The sequence below is a fragment of the Schistocerca cancellata genome, chromosome 7, assembly GCF_023864275.1.
Source record: "Schistocerca cancellata isolate TAMUIC-IGC-003103 chromosome 7, iqSchCanc2.1, whole genome shotgun sequence".
NCBI classification, from domain to species: domain Eukaryota; kingdom Metazoa; phylum Arthropoda; class Insecta; order Orthoptera; family Acrididae; genus Schistocerca; species Schistocerca cancellata.
This window is the reverse complement of record NC_064632.1, coordinates 487,605,724-487,628,278: the sequence shown is the minus strand read 5'-3', so window position 1 is coordinate 487,628,278 and position 22,555 is coordinate 487,605,724. Positions and strand designations below refer to the sequence as shown.

Sequence of the window (22,555 nt, the reverse complement as noted above, 5' to 3'; positions counted from 1 at the left end):
ACATGAATGACAGCTCCGCCAAAGCATTGCCCTTTTATATCTTGCGTGCGCGATACTAAAGCCATCTGTTTAAGTGCACATCGCTGTCCCGGTCATCTCAGTGTACACTGATGAGCCGAACCATTGTGACTTCTTGCTTAATAGCTTGTTAGTCCATCTTAGGAACGAAATACGTCACTTATTCTGCGTATCAAGGATACGACAGTTTGTAGGTAGGTAAATGGAGTTACGTGGCATTAGATGCCTAAGCACAAGTCATGTAATTCGCGTAAATAACGGGACGCTAATATGCGTATGCGGCGAAGGCGACCAATAGTGACCCACATGGGTTGCATAGGAATCAGGCCAATTTGGTCGACGACATGTCAACCTGGATTCACTACAATGCTCCTCAAAACACTGTAGCATGGTTCTGGCTCCGAGAAACGGACAATCATACTGCTTAAAAGACGTCGCCTCGGGGAAAGCATCTACATTTATACTCCGAAAGCCTCCCAACGGTGTGTGGCGGAGGGCACTTTACGTGCCACTGTCATTACCTCCCTTTCCTGTTCCAGTCGCGTATGGTTCGCGGGAAGAACAACTGTCTTAAAGCCTCCGTGCGCGCTCTAATATCTCTAATTTTACATTCGTGATCTCCTCGTCAGGTATAAGTAGGGGGCAGCAATATATTCGATACCTCATCCAGAAACGCACCCTCTCGAAACCTGGACAGCAAGCTACACCGCGATGCAGAGTCTGCCACTTGAGTTTGCAAAACATCTCCGTAACGCTATCACACTTACCAAATAACCCTGTGACGAAACGCGCCGCTCTTCTTTGGATCTTCTCTATCTCCTCCATCAACCCGTCCTGGTACGGATCCCACACTGATGAGCAATACTCAAGTATAGGTCGAACGAGTGTTTTGTAAGCCACCTCCTTTGTTGGATGGACTACTTTTTCTAAGGACTCTCCCAATGAATCTCAACCTGGTACCCGCCTTACCAACAATTAATTTTATATGATCATTCCACTTCAAATCGTTCCGCACGCATACTCCCAGATATTTTATAGAAGTAACTGCTACCAGTGTTGGTTCCGCTATCATAATCATACAATAAAGGGTCCTTCTTTCTATGTATTCACAATACATTACATTTGTCTATGTTAAGGGTCAGTTGCCACTCCCTGCACCAAGTGCCTATCCGCTGCAGATCTTCCTGCATTTCGCTACAATTTTCTAATGCTGCAACTTCTGTGTATGCTACAGCATCATCCGCGAAAAGCCGCATAGAACTTCCGACACTATCTACTAGGTCATTTACGTATATTGTGAAAAGCAATGGTCCCATAACACTCCCCTGTGGCACGCCAGAGGTTACTTTAATGTCTGTAGACGTCTCTCCATCGAGAACAACATGCTGTGTTCTGTTTTCTAAGAACTCTTCAATCCAGCCACACAGCTGGTCTGATATTCCGTAGGCTCTTACTTTGTTTATCAGGCGACAGTGCGGAACTGTATCGAATGCCTTCCGGAAGTCAAGGAAAATAGCATCTACCTGGGAGCCTGTATCTAATGTTTTCTGGGTCTCATGAACAAATAAAGCGAGTCGGGTCTCACACAATCGCTGTTCCCAGAATCCATGTTGATTCCTAAAGAGTAGATTCTGGGTTTCCAGAAACGACATGGTACGCGAGCGAAAAACATGTTCTAAAATTCTACAACAGATCTACGTCAGAGATATAGGTTTATAGTTTTGCGCATCTGCTCGACGACCCTTCTTGAAAACTGGGACTGCCTGTGCTCTTTTCCAATCATTTGGAACCTTCCGTTCCTCTAGAGACTTGCATCAAATATGAAGGGATGCAGGTGGCTCGCAGCTGTCAGCGTGTCTTCGATTACTATCACAGGTACAACGCAAGCGCAGGGGAATGTCTGCCACCAGCCGGTGTGTGTGGCGCGCTGCACGTTTCGAACTGCCGTTCATTTCAATGACTGCGTTTGTCGACACGACCATCGACCTAGTGCAGCAAAAATGTGACTCACCCGAAGAGACGACACATTTCCACTGATCGACGGTCGATCCCGATAGTCCCATGCCCACTGAAGTCGTAAATGATGTCACTGCTCTATATGTGAACAGGTAGAGGTAGTCTGCTGCAAAGCTCCATGTTAAACATTTTACAATGAACGGTGTGATCCGACAAACTTTTGCGTGCACCAGCATTGCGCTCTTTAGGCAGAGATGCCACAGATCACCATCTATCCTACTTTACAGAGCAGACAAGCCTCCGAACCCAAAGGTCGATGAAGAGTCGTGGACGACCAACCGTTTAGCGCCTAAAGATATTTTCACTTTCCTACCACTTTCCGTAGATGCTCACGACAGTAGCACGTTGACATTTGACCAGCTACGCCGTTTTCGGGATACTCTTTCACAGGCTCTGCGCAATAATAATCTGTCCTTTGTCAAAGACGCCTGTTTCAATGGATTTCACTATTTGTAACCCATATCTTCGCTAAGATGATTCCCCGTCAGTGTATGCTCCGTTTACATATTTTGTTACCACGTCACGTGCTCGTAACCCCACCAGGCGGCATCGAACGTCACGGTCGGCAGTGGTCACAATGGTTTGGTTATCCGTGTATATTCAAGTGTCTACGAGTTCAACACGTTGGAACACGTGAGGCAATATTGACCCTACGACTTATCTTAGAAGAAAGATTAAAGAAAGGCAAACCTACGTTTCTAGCATTTGTAGACTTAGAGAAAGTATTTGACAATGTTGACTGGAATACTCTCTTTCAAATTCTGAAGGTGGCAGGGGTAAAATACAGGGAGCGAAAGGCTATTTACAATTTGTACAGAAAGCAGATGGCAGTTATAAGAGTCGAGGGGTATGAAAGGGAAGCAGTGGTTGGTAAGGGAGTGAGACAGGGTTGTAGCCTCTCTCCGATGTCATTAAATCTGTATATTGAGCAAGCAGTAAAGGAAACAAAAGAAAAGTTCTGAGTAGGTATTAAATTCCATGGAGAAGAAATAACTTTGAGGTTCGCCGATGACATTGTAATTCTGTCTGAGACAGCAAAGGACTTGGAAGAGCAGTTGAACGGAATGGACAGTGTCTTGAAAGGAGGATATAAGATGAACATCAACAAAAGCAAAACAACGATAATGGAATGTAGTCGAATTAAGTCGGGTGATGCTGCGGGAATTACATTAGGAAATCACACTTCAAGTAGTAAAGGAGTTTTGCTATTTGGGGAGTAAAATAACTGATGCTGGCCGAAGTAGAGAGGATATAAAATGCAGACTGGCAATGGCAAGGAAAGCGTTTCTGTTTCTGAAGAAGACAAATTTGTGAACATCGAGTATAGATTTAAGTGTCAGGAAGTCGTTTCTGAAAGTTTTTGTATGGAGTGTAGCCATGTATGGAAGTGAAACATGGACGATAAATAGTTTGGACAAGAAGAGAATAGAAGCTTTCGAAATGTGGTGCTACAGAAGAATGCTGAAGATTAGATGGGTAGATCACATACCTGATGAAGTGGGTATTTTCCCGTACGACCATTTCACGATTGTACCGTAAATATCGGGAATCCGGTGAAACATCAAATCTCCGACATCGCTGCGGCCGGAAAAAGATCCTGCAAGAACGAGACCAACGACGACTGAAGAGAATCGTTCAACGTGACAGAACTGAAACCCTTCCGCAAATTGCTGGAGATGTCAATGCTGGACCATAAACGAGAGTCAGCGTGCAAACCATACAACGAAATATAAATATGGGCTTTCGGAGCCGAAGGCCCACTCGTGTAACCTTTATGACTGCACGACACGAAGCTTTAGGCCTCGCCGGGGCTCGTCAACATCGACATTGGACCGTTGATGATTGGAAACACGTTGGCTGGTCAGACGAGCCTCGTTTTAAATTGTATCGGGCGGATAGACGTGTACGGGTATGGAGACAACCTCATGAATCCATGGACCCTGCGTGTCAGTAAGGGACCGTTCAAGCTGGTGGAGGCTCTGTAATCGTGTGGGGCGTGTGCTGTTGGATTGATTTTAAACCCCTGACATGTCTAGATGGGCTACGACTCTGAAAGGTGACACTCACTTTAACATCCTGTCTGATCATCTGCATCCATCCACGTCCAATGCGCATTCCGACGGACTTGGGCAATTCCAGCAGGATAATGCGACACCCCATACGTCCAGAATTGTTACAGAGTAGCTCCAGTAACACACTGAGTTTAAACACTTGCGCTGACCACCAAACTCCACAGACATGAACATTATTGAGCATATCTGGGATACATTGCAACGTGCTGTTCAGAAGCTATCTCCAACCCCTCGTACTTCTACGAATTTATGGACAACCCTGCTGGATTCATAGTGTCAGTTCCCTCCAGCATTACTTCAGACCTTAGTGGAGTCCATGCCACGTCGTGTTGCGCCACTTCTGCGTGCTCGCGGGGGCCCTATACGATATTAAGCAATTGCACCAGTTTCTTTGGGTCTTCAGTGTGTATCCCCCGGTAGTACTATTTGGTCTGGGTTCAGCAATATTCGAAGACAAGTCGCACGAGTGTCTTCAAACCAGTATCCTTTGTAGACTTCCAGCATTTTCACGGTATCCTGCCAACGAACCCTAGTCTACTATCTGTTTTAGCTACGACTACGTGTGCTTCACCTGTAAGTTCTATAAACTGTGACATATATTCCGGCATTCATTCATTAAATTATTCTACAGTTGCGCGCGTATGTGTTTTAAGCTTTACATACGAATCAGAAAGTTGGTGACACTGTACTGGGGGTTTAGACTAAAGTGAACTTTCGACGAGTGCTGCAAGTAAAAACTACTAGAACTGTAATATGTAGACTCGTGGAGAGACGGGTGAAGTTATCATCCTTACTTCGACAAATCCTGTAGGAAATTTCGTTGTACCAATGGCAAATTTGCAGGCAACAGTTTTCATACTGAATTTTCTGATTCAGCTGAACGTTTGGTGTGTCCGGTTTAAGTACCTACATTAAAAAATTATATTTTCGTATGGTTTCTTAATTAACAACACGTCCGTTGGAACTACGGCTTAGTGGTTCATTGGTAACAATGACAGACTCATGCTGGATAAATGAATGTATTTTCGAAATGGTTACATCTTTTTCAATGTCATAGTGTTCCTGGGAGATTTCTGTTACTTCTGAATGGACACACTTCCCATTTAAGTTTACAGGCACTGGAGTTTTGCGAGGAAAATGACTGTCACACGATTTGTTTACATAACCATACAACTCCTCCACTTCAGCAATTTTCAAGCCGCTGATGTCATTATGATAACGAGTGTAATACTTTCGCGAGAAACAACCAGGGAAGGAAAATGAACAAGTTCTCTTTTGGAAAGATATTCAAAGCAGCCTGGTTGAAAGCAGTGAATTAGCAGTAAGATCGTGTAGAGAAGAGTGAACAGATAGGCATCCTCTTTTTAGCAGTGCTGGGAAGCAGCGTTTCTCAGGGTCAGGCCAGGTTGTTTACCCGGCGCCCGTCCTCCGCGCGGCAGTTCTAACTGATACCGCAAACCCCGGCGCCTCTGTGCAGGTACACCTGAACCGAAAAAGCCTGGGGCCGGAAACTGTGCTCGCCGCCAAATCACTGGCAGTCAGCACTAATAAAAATTACTTTATTATACCTTACGTCGCCCAGTTACTCGTTTCTCCCCTACTCCTTCCCTAGGAGTGCTAGTGGTGTCTCAGTCGCACAGCATCTTTTTTCCAATATGGTTAGTTAGATTCACTTCGGGTGAAATTAGTTCAGCCGTCGAGGGTTACACTTAACATGGAAGGATATTATACAGACAACCTCACCCTTTAGGGTTAGAAGTTGTCAATGCACGAAGAACTAAGGACTCCACACCAATACCGTTTCCGAAGATTTTCCATGAACCAAAAGCTGATAGCTGCAGGCGGTCTGGAATCATTTACTAAATTCTTAGCGTCTTAGGTCCCAGTCTTAGTATTTTAGGACCCAGATGTATAGGAAATAGCACAACATCAAAATTCTAGGCCTCTGAAAGTAATTGTAGTGTACCAAAACCAACTTCCAAAGGGCTCAACTACATGACAGGGTAAGCTCTGGGTAGTGGCTGTAAAGGAACACTTTCAGAACACTGATTCCCTAGAAGAAGTTCACTGCAAATAAGAAGGTGCTAATATCTCAAAATAATCGTCTGTACTTCATGTATCAGAAGACCGCCATACAACTTCTCCACTTCAGCCATTAGAAAGGTCATTTTTACAATGAAGTCATTATGATAACGAGTGTAATACTTTCGTGAGAAACAAGCAGGGGAAGGAAAATTAACAAGTTCTCTTTTGGAAAGATATTCAGAGCAGCCTGGTTGAAAGCAACGAGTGGATTCAGATCAACGTGGGTTAACTATTAAATGCAAATGTTCTCTCTGAACATGATTTTCTTCCTGGCTGCAAAACAAAGATAGCTGCTGAGCATGTTACTGTGCCAATAGTTCTGCTCCTACACCACCAGAAACCGGTACCGAAAACAAGACGGAATCCGTATCACCTTCGGTATCTTTCAATGACCACCTTTCATCTCCAAAGAAACGGGCAGTTCTTTTAACATCTCCCGAAAGTGTTGACACAGAGAGGAGATAAAGTCAAGGAAAAGGGAACGTGGCGAGAAAAGAGGGAGGGAAGGCTGCTTCCAAAATGCTCATCTTCAGAATCACAGTAAGAAGACAATGTGTGCATTTTGTTGTGTAAAATACAGTGTTTCCATAGCATCAAAGCTGGGAGGCTGGATTAATTGCCAAGGCAAGGGAAAGGAGTGGTACCATTAAAGTGTAGGGGTTTATGGGAAAATAGTAGATATGTGCTTATAAGATATAATCCGAAGTACAGAAGTTGTCCTGAGACGCCCAGTATACCTCTTGAATAAATATGTACAGTACATGACACACAAGCAGAAATGTCGAAACACGGTCCCGATGCACGTAAGTGATTGTCCCAATTCATCCTCACTGGCAAGACTAAATAGGGAGATTAGTACCTAATTGGTATCTTTAATAAATTCTCTATGTACAGTATTTAATTACAGAAGTAATACGGCCTGCAATTTACCAATACCGCTTCTGGTTGGTCATGTAAACACTCCAATTTTGTTGCTGGAAATGCGGTTCTAACTGTTGGATTTCCTCCTCCACAATCTCTCTCTCTCCACCCCCCCCCCCAATGGAAACACACTATTTTTTGAAACGTGCTTTGCCAGGTTGCGTCTCGTTTTTAAAATTTTCTATATTTTGTCGTATCCCTGATTTTGTCCGATTCCCTGTTCTACACCGTAGGAATCCTGAGACGGGAGTTAAATTTATCTGCGATATTCAGCTGTGGGGCATGATCTTAGGTCCCAAAATACGTTGACGGAAGTAGCTGGCTTTAGTGCTCGTTCTCGGTGATCCCACTGACACACTGAGCAGCACAAAGAGAAATTATAATTCATACTTTTTAAGTAATTTAAGTCAACACAGGCAAGAAATAGCAACAGGACGTTTTGGAACGATTTTCGTATCATTCCATTCTCATCACAATGCCAATGTATAGTATGGGTACCTTACTCCCACAGCACTTAAATACAAAAAAATTAGTCATATATACCCAACATTTGGTCGAAAGCACTCCAGACATTCCTGAATTACGCTTCTTTGTCATGCTGTTTTCACTCTCCCCATCCCCCGCCCCCAAACCACAACCCCTATGGACAATAGGTAGCTCTTACACACTGTCTCTCTATAGACAGTGAATGACATGTCCAGCAAGTTTAGTTGAAATCTCTTCACTGGTTTAGGACGATGACATTTTTGTAACCCCCCCCCCCCACACACACACACCACCACCACCACCACCACCACCACCACCACCACCACCACCACCACCACCACCAAAACATACCTAATTATCAAGTTTTTCCTTTTCAAGGGACCAGTATTTTGATTTATCAAGAAAGTTGATTTCTTCAGGTTCTAATTATTGAGATAGTGAAAAGTAGAGTCACGTTACATCTTAGCTTAACCGTAAATAGAAATGTGCTGAGCCGATATCTCCTTAGCACTAATACTGGCTCGCGACGTACATCCAGAGCAGAATAGCAGCAACGTGGTTAGATGGCAGATCCGGCTTGCAGGTCTTCCCTTATCCGGCTGGGCGGAAAGTTCTCCAACATGGCGGGAGGCCAAACTGTGAGGCGGCTCAGTGTAGCGTGCATCCGGCGGAATCCCAGGCACATCTCCTGCAGGATTCACCGAGGAATGTGTCGCCTAGCGCGCTGCACACTACAGTGTGCCTGATACTGATACTTTAAGTCACCTCATTAAGTTTCCGAACCTGGAAACCAGGCAAGCAATGAAATTCAGTGCAACAAGACTACGTCAGGAGAGACAGAATACAGCGGTGACAAAAGATGTACAAATTCCTGATAATATCCTTGAAAGAAAATGAAATGTAGTAACTTACTCGTCATTTTAGAGTTACTGGGTGTTCAAAGCCTAAGAGGCTGCTATCAGATAACACTTTCGATGCCTGTAAGCGGCGAGCGAAATACGGCTGTCACAGTGTACGGCAAGATGGCAGCGCAATATCCTCCGCTACGTAGCCGTCGCGTCTTAAATAGGGATGATTTGAATCCTTCAATGTCCCCCACACGCAGCACTCAAGTAGGTCTATAGTCGAGATGACACCTGCGACAGAACAGTGGAGGGAGGCTCACGACGAAGGCACGACATGTATTTAGACCTGTAGCAACCAAATGCTTTTACCACTGCTTTTACCACACCTTCTCAATCACAACCACAACCACACTTCCTGCTTTCACTGTGCTGCAGTTTCGGCCGGCTTGAAGTCGTATGGGACCGTCCATTGCGCTCCGATATTCCGTACGTTTTCACTTTTCACAGTCACCGGGTTAATATTTTATCTGCAATTACAGTTGCGTGTAGTGTGATACTGAACAACGTTAGAAGCAAGTTAGTTAAAAGTTGTCCAGTCAATGTCGGACGTCGGTCTGCAACAGCGGACTGTCTGAAGAGGCCAGTCGAGATAAATGGTATGCACGTTATGTGATTACATCGTCAACAATGCTCTTGATAATGTTCCCATCCATTCTCTTGTTGTCGACAAGGCCCCAACCATTGTAAAACGACGGGAGATGTTTTGTCTGTGCGTCGAAACTAAATAATAAATTTAAAAAAGTGGGTCTTCTGAATCAAATCTCTTCATAAACCACTGTTCCCCATATACACAAGTCGACGAGCTCGCAAAGACATACTGAAATACCGTCATTAGGCTTCCTCCCTGTTACTACCATTTCAATCCAGTAAAAATGGTATGGACTTTGCTATCTGCAAAATTACGCTGTCTGCAGTTGGGGCACTCGGCAACGAAGCTGTTAATGGAGCCATCTCTGAAGAAAGCCGCCAATCTTACGCAGCGTATAATGAAAAAAGCATAGCAGAATGAAAATATTTTAAAAAGTCGTTATGGGAAATTACGTGCCATAAAATAACGGCAGTGGCAGCGTCACTTCAAGTACGTGTTCTTACGGCGAGTGTAATGTCAAAGTTTTTCCACTGTCATGAACAGGTGGATTCAACTGAATGTTCGGTGTGTGATGTTTAAGTAACAGCCGGTGTCAGCAGCCGAGTCTGCAATTCATCTCGGGAACTAAGTCTTAGTAGAACAAAATAAACCCGTCGTTGTTTGCACTTTAATTGCTTAAAAATGGCTGTTGCATATTTAACTTAATGAATACCTAGGGCAGCTCTTTCAGCAGATACTGACGCCTGGTCCATTTTTGAACATCAACTAGTTTGTGAACCGACTGGAATTTACCTTTACAAGTGTTCTGTGCGACACGTGGCAATTCCACTCTCTGCCAACCGTGTGCCTGCGAAAGTGTCAATCTTAAAGCAGTGTTGTACAGACTTGAAGAGACCGCGATGATTACTCAGCAACATCTATACGATAAAGGGAAAAACGACTTACAAAACTTATTCTGTTTACCCCTTTCGGCAAATTAAATCTTGCAATATATCAGTACACACTATACGTCGAGACCTGATTATATGAACTTCCTTGTGCACGTTAACGTGTACTTACGCAGGGGCACAGTGCAGAAAACTATGGTTTTCATACTGTTCAGTTTCAACTGCACCGCTCAAACAAGGTAACTTACGGTACACCGCAAATTCAACCTTGAGAACCGTGCTATCTAACCACTCGGCACTGATGACTTCGATACGGGTCGACGTCACTGCAACGTGACACTCCTGAAGTACAAGGTTTCCTAATTCACCATACACGTGATTAGTCTGCCCAGATGTGTGCACACCGACAGATGTTTCCGGTGAATGCGTAAGTGTTGCAAAACCGCAACACCTGCTGATGGATTTTTTTCAGTTGGTGGTGCTAGAGATCGTTGCTCACGAACGTTATGGACAATATAGTTGGCTTCAAATTTCTCCAAAATACCGACTACTGTTCTTCTTAGCAAGAAAACTCGCAGATACTTTCCTCTTCCCTTTTAATAGCTACGGTTAATCCTTTTATGCCTTATCGACCGATGCCCCAACCTTCAGCTACTGCTAAATCCTTGCTTTTACTTAAAAATGTCCACGTAAATTTTTAAACGCGCGCCAGCTCTTGTGACAATGCCGAAATCTTAAAAACTAACGTGGTAAAGCAGCAAACATTTGATAACAAAACAATATTTCATAACGGTATCCATCCATGACTACTTATGTGGAACAGCTAGTTTACTTTTTTCCATTCTACTGTGAAAATTATTTTTTCAACTTTACGAAATGATCTTCTGCCAACAACCATTAACTAATTTCATACAAATTTCTTTCCGCCAAAGGAAATCTTGAAGTTAGAAATAACAGGAAGTAGTCACTTCGAGCTAAACAGAAAATTGAGGCTGGGGGATAAAGGACCATTTCGAAGCTCTACATATTTACTTTGTCAGTGATGCAGTGAAGGACGATGCATTAGCCTGGAAAAGAAATTTTAGCGTGCCGATCTTTATCACTTCTCAGTCTACGCATGTTTCAAACAATTCAAAAATAGGGTCTGGTTATGGTTACGCCCTTTTCCAAATCACCCCTCACGAATATACGCTGGAAATAACAATGGATACAGCCATCACATCACTAGCTAACAAAATGGTCTTTTGCTGCTTGGGTACTCTTGCGGGTCTTTATCCAATGTTTTGACTATTTTAACTCTATCGTGTAATGATGAATCCAAGTTTCATCCACAGCCATGAATCAGTGCAAATGGGCCTGTGAACTGTAATTAATACATGGTCAAACACAGCACTCTTCCGAGTGCATTTTTGTCCAACCAACGCGTACATAGCGCTATCAATTTCAGATTTTTGTGAACGCTATTGCATGCTCGTTCGGTTGAGGTAAATATGGTCTCAGCCGGCTATCCCGCACACTTTCATTCTTCTGTCCTGCATTTCGACACCATGCATTTATTTATCTCCGTGCGGTGAGCTCTATTGGGCGGTCAGAGCTCTGGTGTTCTCCAGTGCTTCTAAGACACGATTAAAATCACTAATGCAAAAATGAATTTAAGCCTACCCGTATTAATCACACCAGTAAGGCAAAAAATTAGTTTAACACGAAAAGTGTCTCTTAAATTCCTTGAGACGCCGTCAGCATACAGAAAACCAAACACATCAAATGAATTCGCAATTGCTAATATGGACTACCATCAGCTATAGAATGAATGACAACGAAAATTTGTGCCGGACGGGGACTCTAACCCGTATTTCTCGCTTATCGCGAGACACGCAATGTGGTAATTTGGAGAAACTAAGTTGCTCTGGTAACAACTAAATACTCCGACAGGTTTACACTAACGTACCCTGGCCGCCACTGATGCTAGACGCTTACGAGCCTTGGCCAATCATGATGACCGTTCATCATGCAGCGTACTGGATTTCGTCGTTTCACTGACGATCAAAGAAAGAGGTGGATTTGGAACACATATTCCTACAGAATGGCCCATTTGCTGCACTGATCGGATTGTGTTCCTCCTGTTACTAATAGAAACACTGTCAAACCAAACGCAACGCAGCTGGCCAACTGGCAGGTTTGGTTAAACACTACACCGCCCATCAAGCATAGTTCTTGCAGTCAGAGATATTTGTAGTGAGAAACCCCAACATTACATATCTCACACAGTGACAAGTGTTATCTCAGGATGTTGTGTTAACTACCAGAAAAGAAAACTGATAAGCTGAACGCCAATCTTGACGTACTGTACCAAGATAAAAGGGGATTCCTAAAGTCTGCGAACATTACGTGGCAGACGGCTGCACTTGTCGCGCACTCGATGCTAAACGTTGCTGGCCCACCGCTCCAAGCTAAACTGTCCCCGCATCCTCAATAGCGAGGCCACGACAGCTATTAGCAGCAGAAACGGCGCTGATTTTCCGTAACACAAGAAGAACGGCGCCAGCCGGTAGAACAAATTCGCCCCCTTTTGCTGCGCGCTCTCTTCAGCGGGCTGCAAGCCGGACGAGATTATCCTTTTACGTAAGCAGGAATCGGCACACTAATGCTGCTTGGTCTGGCTGGCAGTTCATGGCACTGTCTGCTGCTGGTAACACCTCTGGTATGCGAAAGAGCGACAGCGGCTCCTTGTGGTGAGTGTGGCTTTCAGACCATTCTGTCTTTCAACATCAGACACACTTTCTAACCAATGTTAAATGATCAGTAAGACATTTCCATAGATAAGGATAAAAAGAGTGTCGCAAGTGATAGGTTAAGAATTTAAAAATGTGGACCACGTCACGTAGAAAAAACTGAACTGAGGACAGTTCATAATTTACCGGGCTTGGGACTCGTGCAACAACACTCAAGTACATTCATTACTCGGCAAGCAGATCTAAATGTAATCTTTCAAGCACTGTAGATTTAGCTCTTTCTGTACGTCCAACTTATGATTCTCCTAAATAATCAGCCGATCAAATTAAACAGAAACAATATATCTGAGGAGGATTCTGGTCGCCGTTCGGGAGATAAACAGCTCATATGCACGGATACATTATGTCTTGAATGAAGTTTTGCTTGAGGAGAATCTGTGCGCGCAATGTGTATCACTTCTGTTGATACCCTATCAAGAAGCTTGATACGGACTATCAGAAGCATGTTACGAAACATCTAAGGGTAATGAAAATGTTACGGCGCCGTTACGTCAATTTAGATAAAATTAGTTTAGTTTATTACACGCACCCGACAAAACTCTTAAAGAAGTTGTATGGCGGAGAAGAAAGCAAGAAAAAGCATAAACAGTTCTGCTCGCGGCGACCGATATACAGTTTCCCAGTAGTGCCTTTACATGAGATCAGCTTTTCTCACCCATTCACTGCGTTGGTATGAATCTTTCTCCACCAGGGCTCTTCTCGACAACGTACTCTTCCGCGTAAGGAGTGCCCGTACCGTTTTCCTGGAACCTATAATACGTAATCAGTGCTACTTTCAGACTACCGCTCATACAGTGTGCGGCCCTTATCCTTGAGGTTGACTCCACATGACCATCGCAACTTGCACCCTCCAAGTGAGATTAGAGCGCAGAAATGAACAACTTCACCACGATAATGGACCTGCTCATATGTGGCGCCCCCTCCCCTCCCCCCTCTTTCTCGCAGCGCGCGCCTGAGGAGGGCGGGGGGGGGAGGGGGGAGGAGATCGTGGCCTACCAAGACTTTTATTGTTACTCGAAAATCGCTGCTCACGTTGATCGTGCCCCCGAGTGTCTTGTGAATATGGAATCAGTTTCAGCACCTCAACATCACGCAGGACCACGACAGCCTTACGTGACTAGCACCCGCGAAAACCGGCATATGCTCTAGACTCGTCACATAAGTACCAAGGATAGGCACTCAGCAGTGGGATAGACTTTTTGAAACCACTTACACGGTGATGTAGGTTACAGATCGCAAGTATAACACCCTGCAGCCTATTCCCCCTGACGGGTTCTCGTTCACAAGTAATCAACAGGAAAAATTCGGAATTTTACGTGACGCTCAATAGCCTTAAAACAGTAGTATAATATCGACTAGTTGCATGGCGCAATGGATGTGGATAAGGTCTTCATGAGCAGAAGGTCGTGGTTTAGAATCTCGTCGGTCGCTTTTAATTTATTTTTATATTTTTCTCGAAATCCTTTGATCATTATTTTTATTGAATTAATTGGTTTACATGTATTTTTTTAACTATTCCTTTGTCACATTTCAATAACTATGATTTTCTTCACTTGTTCTCCTTTTTTATTTGTATCACTTTCTCCACTCGGAATTTTCGTAAATGTGGATTTATGTTTGGCAATATTTAAATATATGACAGTGCCGATATATCGGTTAAAAAAAAAAAAGACGAAATAATCTATATTGACTTTGCAATGTTGTTGAAAATGTATTTTTCGTTACAAGACATGCAATGTTTTTGGGTCAATGGGGGATGGTAACCGTCAAACATTTAAAATATGGCCTAAATTCCTATTGCACTGTTGACAAAATAACGCAGATGATTTAAACGAAAGGAGGGAGTGTAAGTAAAACTAAATTCAAGCAAAATGAGGAACAGAAATGATGAACACAGTAACATGAACGAAAAAACAAGATAAAAACGAAAGAAATAAAATCCTCATTAATACATAATATTAATTAATATCTCTTTAACAAGAATTTCAAGCGCCTGAAGACTGATAGTAAGAAAAATGAGAGCAAATGAGTTGCTACAATGATTAAAATATGACAAAGAAATTACGTTTAAGCCAATTAACTGAATAAAAATAATGATCAAACTCATTTCGATAAAAATTTAAAAATAAAAAAGTTATAGTACCTGACGAGATTCGAGCCCATGACTTTCCGCATGCGATAGCTTATCCTATCCATTACACCACGCAACCAGTCAATATTGTAGTTACATTTTAGTACTACAGAGTATCGCCAAGAATTGCGATTTTTTTCGTCAGTTACTCGCAAACTACGGTGAATGGCTGCAGGGTGAGATACCTGGGATCTGAACCTATATCGCGGTGTAGATGGTTTCAGAAAGTCGATCCCACTGCTGGGGACCTCTTCTCTTGACTCGGCAAATGCAGTGGTTTGCAGCAAAGTGAGTATCCACACTGGCGGCAGGACGTCAGGAGCACCACCGACTGTCACAACGATAAGCACGCTAACGGCTACTACGCACGCGGCAACAGAGGTGCGCACCCAAGGTCAACACTGCAGGCTGGAGACGCACCACATTCTCTCTCAGTGTAGTCCCGGTTCTGCTTACAGCATTACAACGTAAGTCGCCATGTTTAGAGGCACCGAGGCGAACCGACGTTGCCAGATTGAATTCGTACGTCATGCGGACCCAGCATGACCACCACTTGTTCCCATAACTGGTAATTAAGACAGGAGCCACTTAATTTCTATCCTGCGATTGTGCTATATCTTCGAGGCCTCTGTGCCACAGAGGGTATTCGACTGCTGCCCCGGTCAGCAGATTCTCCACACATTTATGTATATCCCAAATATTCTTGTGTATTATTCCTAATTTCCTGTATAAGCACCATAAATGAAATACCAGGTGTACCGGTATGAAATGAGCGTTTTTTTGTGAAAATGAAACACTAATTTTGAATTGAAAATTAAAAACATTTTATTCAGAGTACTGACCGTTGCTTTCTATACATTTTGCCCATCTTTCTGGCAATTTGTGGACACCACGCCAATAGAAATGTTCGTCTTTTGAAGCAAACCTATCAGACACCCAATTTTCGACTTCGTAGGAATCGAAGTGTTCCTCAGCCAATGCGTGTCCCATTCATGAAAACAAATGGTAGTCGGAAGGGGCCAAGTCTGGTGAATACGGCGGGTGGGGTAGCAGCTCCCAGCCAAGTGTTTTGGTTGTAACCTGAACCAGTTTTGCTTTGTGTGCAGGTGCATTGTCGTGTAAAAAAATTACTTTGCCATGTCTTCTGGCCCATTCTGGTCTTTTTTCGATCAATGCATAGCTCAAATTGATCAATTTGTTGTCTGTAGCGATTAGATTCACAGTTTCACCGCGTTTTAGAAGCTCATGATACACCACACCTTTCTGATCCTACCAAACACACAGCATTGTCTCCTTGCCGAATCGATCTGGTTTTTCAGTCGATGTTGATGGTTGTCCCGGATTAACTCATGATTTTTCCCGTTTAGGAGTCTTAAAATAAATTCTTTTTCATCGCCAGTAACAATTCGATGCAAAATTTATTTTCTTTCATGTCTGACGCAAAATTTGACAAATGGTTTTCCATCTGTCTTTCATTCAGTTCATGTGGCACCCATTTTACACACTTCTGGATCTTTCCCATAGCTTTCAAACGGTCAGAAATTGTTTTTTGTGCAACATTTAGCATTGCTGCCATTTGCTTCTGACTCAAAGTATCACCTTCATGCAATATTGCTTGCAATTCGGCATCTTCGAACTTTTTTGTGGTCTTCCCCGTTCTTCATTTTTTACACCAAAATGATTATTTCTGAACCGTTGAAACCAACTTTTTGCATGTTGCTTCTGATAGCATGATCACCATATGCCTCAACAAGCATTCGATGCGACTCTGCAGCACTTTTTTTCAAATGAAAACAAAAAATAATACTTTCCGCAAATTATCACTTTCTGGTACAAAATTCGACATTGTTAACACGATGAAAACATATGATGATGTTTGTTCAATGACTTTATGTATACTAAATATCTTTGACAGATGTCAACAAAAAGTTAAGGCTCAACCACAACAAATGTTCCCTATCGACACATTTGTATCTTAACACTCATTTCATAACGGTACACCTGGTAGTTGTTTGCTATCCTTCCTGGTGTGGCAGTTGTTATGGCCAGCAGTGTAGCTCTCACTAAAGGGTTTGGTGAAAGATATCGTTGGGCGCACTCAGTGCTAACTCAGTCCATCAAAGACTGCCTGGCTACCGCTGCTACATTACTAAAACAGCGAGTGCGTTCCCAGCGTACATCTTTAGGGTAACGTTGTCTTGTTCTTGACTCGCCCCAGAACAACGGTTGCTGCATCGCTTGGCCTTTCAACCAATATTCCAGTTTTTCGGGAAGCTTCCGACCTCGAGCGGCACCTCTCCTACTGCTGCGGCGAGGCCCGCACTGGCGACGAGCCAGTCCAGTCACGGACACGGTGCAGTGAGTCAGCGACGAAAGCTCCGGAGACGGGCGTCAGCAGGTCTGGCCAATGACGTGGTCAACAAGGCGCGTTGCGCCGTCTCCCAGTAATCCACAGTTGAGCCGAGTCTATCCTCTGTAGATAAAACACGTTTCCTATCTTGCTGGGAGGTACACCTCATTTCCTGCGGTCACATCTATGCTGTACCAATACTGTTAGCCACCCGCACTGCAGTGTTGCTCAAAGTCCCGATAAGTACAAAGATGACTTAATTCACTGTAACTATCAGATTATCGAACTACTCACTACGTTACGCACGCGAAGAACGATGATAAAGATGTGTTATTTCTACTATTTCAGCCAGGCTGCAGATGCGCCTGGAAGTTGGGTAACAGGCAGAGGTAGAAAACTGAAAATTCATGCTGCGAAATGAGAAGGAGCGATCTGTTTTACTTGGTAAAAATTTTCTATAGCTCGCAGAAATATTTATTTTTGACAACCAATTTAGATGGGCTTTGCTGTCGTCTTCTGGTCTTCAAACATTATTACAAACGTTTTCATTGTGAGCTGGAAACTCGTACCAAGTTCTCAATATTACTGGATAAAATGCAGAACCTTAGCAAAGGTATCTTGACAAACCTAGCATAATGTGCTAAATTTTATCCACTAATGTGACAACTTGACATGAAGTTCCAACTCACAATGAACACGTTTTGTAATAATTTTTGAAGACCAGTAGATGACCGCAAAGCCTGTCGAAACAGGTTGGCGAAAATAAATATTTATGCGTCTTCGCTGTAGATAGTTTTTCACTAAGAGATACAAACATTTCAACATTTCTATACTTTGTTTATAGTTTTGCTTCTCTGCCGCCTTGCAGCGATGTGTGCTCTCACTTCGATGTTTAAGATATTTCTCGGGCTATCAGCCGAGTAGTGACGTCTTGTCGCAACGTTTCAATGAGTTTCGCACCCATCATCATCTGGCGGGACTCAAACCGAGAACTTTTGCTCTGCAGACTAAGCTATACAAAAGCAAATCCAAAAGTCTTTCTTCCAGCATCGCTAATCCGGCAAGAGATGCAGGAAAATGTTGCTCGAAAAGGAGAGTACTGGCAGGCAAAGCTGTGACGTGGGTACTGTGAGGTTTGCCTAGATCGCTCACCCACTAACAGCGTTGCCTTACACTCGCAAGAGTGAGTGTCAGTCACGCAGCTTTAAACATTCATTTTTTAATGTTTTCCCTCGTTCCTCAGTTGCTTCTGTTTTCTTAGGAATGTGGTCCATCTATGTAACTACATGGATGTACGCAAGCCCACTACATAAAACCCAGGAAGACACATACTGACTAGTGAGATCACAAAATTGCCTGTAAAACGAGACAGCAAATCAACCTTACGAAACCTTTGGTAAAAAAGTTATTTATTAACAATAAGAATAACAAAAAACTAATATAAAAACTTACCTGGGATCATTAGGTATGTAACAAATGTAGTATACATAAAACAATCTTACATTAGAGGTCACTGAAAAGGTTTCATAAATAAAAAGCGAAACGTCTATGGCACAATAAAGCTTTTCATTTAGTTACATGGTCGAACCATATCTCCAAGATTATTAAGAAGTAATCTACATTCTTCAAATACTTTTACTGCGAGTCTATAGTCCTACTTTTTCTGGAAATAATTCTTCCATGCGCGTTTTATTTATATGCTTACTACTAGCTTCTATAGCATGGTAAGGAGAGACATTAGATACGATTAGGCGTGTTTGCGTCAAGCAGTAAAATTTAAGCTTCTACGCAGATCGACACTTGGTAATAAGGCTTCAGTCTTTAAACTAGTAGAGTGTACGTTAACAGCATAGCTGTGTTATAAAAGAAAGTGTTACAAGAGTCCGTAGTTTAATAAATCTAGTCCTACCTTTGTCGCAATCATTCCACGAGAGATGAGATGAAAGACAGTGGGCGAAAGTAAGCAGTACACTTTCTTTGACGCAAGTGGAAAGATGGTCACATGCACACTTTGATGGTGCTTAGCACACGCAGAATAGAGTACTGTATGTCATCCTAAGCTTTTCGGTAGTATTAACTGGAAATGGAGGGCGTGTATGAAATCGTGTTTAAACGAAACGCTCCTGCTTTTGCGATGAAACCATTAGCATTTATTGAAAAGAGCCTAAATCAGACTACTCCTGATCTAGTCCCCACATGTTTCTCTTCCAGTCTATTTTTGGTCTACGGAGATTGCTGTGTGTCTCCGACCACCTCAAGGCGGTCCTAAGCAGTCTAAAGAACTTTAATATAGAAGCTTCTAGACACGTGATATTTCGCTGTATCTTCATCCATTTCGTATGGACTTTGGTATTTAGCAGTTACCACTAAACCATATGGAGGCTCTCTCTGCTGTTTTAACGCTTAAGCCACGAAGTGACTTTCCTGTAACGTATGCTATGAAGTGGAGTCTCCGGAACCCCTACGTTTGAACCGGGACTCAAGGCGCAAATCATTTCAAATTTTTAATCAATGTTATATAAAATTTATTTTTACGAATATTCAATCCTGTAAATATTTATCGTTGATTTTATTGCACTAAATAAAGCCTGCAATATTATTCTTGCCACACCATCACTTTTCTGCGGTTTTTAAATACACTACTGGCCATTAAAATTGCTACACCACGAAGATGACGTGCTTCAGACGCGAAATTTAACCGTCAGGAAGAAGATGCTGTCATATGCAAACTATTAGCTTCTCAGAGCATTCACACAAGGTTGGCGCCGGTGGCGACACCTACAACGTGCTGACATGGGGAAAGTTTCCAACCGATTTCGTATCGCGACATTGCTGCTCGCGTTGGTCAAGATCCAATGAATGTTAGCAGAATATGGAATCGGTGTGTTCAGAAGGGTAATACGGAACGCCGTGCTGGATCCCAAGGGCCTCGTGTCACTAGCAGTCGAGATGACAGGCATCTTATCCACATGGCTGTAACGGATCGTGCAGCCACGTCTCCATCCCTGAGTCAACAGATGGGGACGTTTGCAAGACAACAACCATCTGCACGAACAGTTCGACGACGTTTGCAGCAGTATGGATTATTAGCTCGGCGGCCATGGCTGCAGTTACCCCTGACGCTGCATCACGGACAGGAGCGCCTGCGATGGTACACTCAACGACGAACCTGGGTGCTCGAATGGCAAAACGTCATTTTTTCGGATGAATCCAGGTTTTGTGTACAGTATCATGATGGTCGCATCCGTGTTTGGCGACATCGCGATGAACGCCCATTGGAAGCGTGAATTCGTCATCGCCATACTGGCATATCACCGGGCGTGATGGTATGGGGTGCCATTGGTTGCACGTCTCGGTCACCTCTTGTTCGCATTGACGGCACTTTGAACTGTGGACGTTACATTTCAGATGTGTTACGACCCGTGGCTCTAGCCTTCATTCGATCCCTGCGAAACCCTACATTTCAGCAGGATAATGCACGACCGCATGTTGCAGGTCCTGTACGGGCCTTTCTAGATACAGAAAACGTTCGACTGCTACCTTGGCCAGCACACTGTCCAGATCTCTCACCAATTGAAAACGTCTGGTCAATGGTGGCCGAGCATCTGGCTCGTCTCAATACGCCAGTCACTACTCTTGATTGACTGTGGTATCGCGCTGAAGTTGCATGGGCAGCTGCACCTGTACACGCCATCCGAGCTCTGTTTGACTGAACGCCCAGGCGTGTCAAGGCCGTTATTACGGCAGTGGTGGTTGTTCTGGGTACTGATTTCTCAGGATCTAATAACCCAAATTGCGTGAAAATATAATCACATGTCAGTTCTAGTATAATATATTTGTCCAATGAATACCCGTTTATCATCTGCATTTCTTCTTGGTCTAGCAATTTTAATGGCCAGTAGTGTAGTACACAAACGAATTTTTAGAGAACTGAATTTTACAGCCTAAAAAATTATAGTACTTCTTTAGCAAGTAAAGTTTCACGTCAAACAAAATTCCAGAGATTAAATTTACATTGTGTGACCATATTAAACTTGCACTTAATGATCCTCCGCTAGCAGAACTGTGATTACTTACTATTGTGAAATCGTCTTTCGTACATTTCTTGATCTGTATCACTAACAACTTCCTCCATCCATGAACTAACAAACCCATCTAACTTTTATCAAAACTGACATTTCTCAGATTCAGTTGCGTACTATGCTGAAGAAAACTGGTACGTTGTACACGAGGCGCGGTCCAGGAGATCTCAACACGTGACAATAACTAGCGTTGCCATCCGTCCCGAGATATCGGGCCCGCCACCGTTGTGGACCTTCTTGTCCCAACAAGACCCAGTTTTGCCACGATTTTGCGAAATACTGTTACAAGCTCAGCTCACGTACTGAAGTAACGCCACATGTAAATACAGCGTCGGTTTTTTTTATGTTAATAAGGTCGTCCCATGTGAAGTTACATGTTGCGTATCCTGTATCGACGATGCATGCACCTTCTAGATCTAGCGCCACCGTACGACGTAGTACTATTTTCTCCAGGAATATAGGTTGTAGCATTTTAGCAGCGCCTAGTGGAAGAATCGGGCAGTTCGTGTTTCAATAGCGATCTGTTAAGACGATTCTTTCTAAACGTAATGCGATCAACGCGTGTAAAAGTATCACTTTCGTTTCTATACCCCCATCTCAATGTGTCCCGACGAGCTCACAGCTAGATATGGCAATCCTAGACAGTAACACGTGTCAACAACAAACACAGAAGATGATAATGTAACCGACAACGAAGCATTGTAGGGCTGGGGATTTAAGATGAGTATGGGGTGGGCGTTAAAGGAGCATTCCGCCAGAACTGAACTTTTTCGCGCGGTTCTGAGAGACAACACCTCATGGTTAAGGATTCATTCAGATACAGTAAAACTTTACTTCTTCTAGGGTCGCAGGTTTGACATCGAACAATGGCATGAAGACGTTCGACGCTCACTTCGTCACTGTAACATGTTTATTGTGCTCGTTTCTCAAAATGAGTAGTAGTAAGCTTCTCTCTCTCTCTCTCTCTCTCTCTCTCTCTCTCTCTCTCTCTCTCTCTCTCTGAATTCATACCTTCAGGGAACAAAAAATAAACAGGTCGTTAGAAAATTTTTCCACTGAAGACAGCGCATATATTGTGTAGTCTTGTATAACAAAAACTTGGATGGAATGAACTAGTTCTTTGTGTGCGTTATGTATGCCATTAATCGTGTCTGGCAAAGATCCCGCGTTAAGGAACAGCAACTGTTACATCACACGAGCGCCTACTGGCCATTATTTTTC

The 22,555-nt window shown here is 43.3% G+C and overlaps 2 protein-coding genes across 7 annotated transcripts in view; one reads left to right on the top strand and one right to left on the bottom strand.

The window, feature by feature from the left end:
• The window catches only part of LOC126092061 (serine palmitoyltransferase 2), a 402,429-nt gene that overhangs the window by 282,498 nt on the left and 97,376 nt on the right, over positions 1-22,555 (top strand). The window contains exon 1 of one of the 5 annotated variants that reach the window (XM_049907470.1): positions 12,682-12,711. The exons of the other annotated variants lie outside the window; for them this stretch is intronic. Coding sequence (XP_049763427.1) covers positions 12,683-12,711 — 29 coding nt within the window. The 5' untranslated portion in view covers position 12,682. Of the gene's footprint in view, positions 1-12,681; positions 12,712-22,555 lie in introns of those variants that run through there. 5 annotated transcript variants of the gene reach the window in all.
• LOC126092060 (reticulon-4-like) overlaps positions 1-22,555 on the bottom strand; it is a 366,544-nt gene that overhangs the window by 322,036 nt on the left and 21,953 nt on the right. The gene's annotated exons all lie outside the window — the stretch shown is intronic.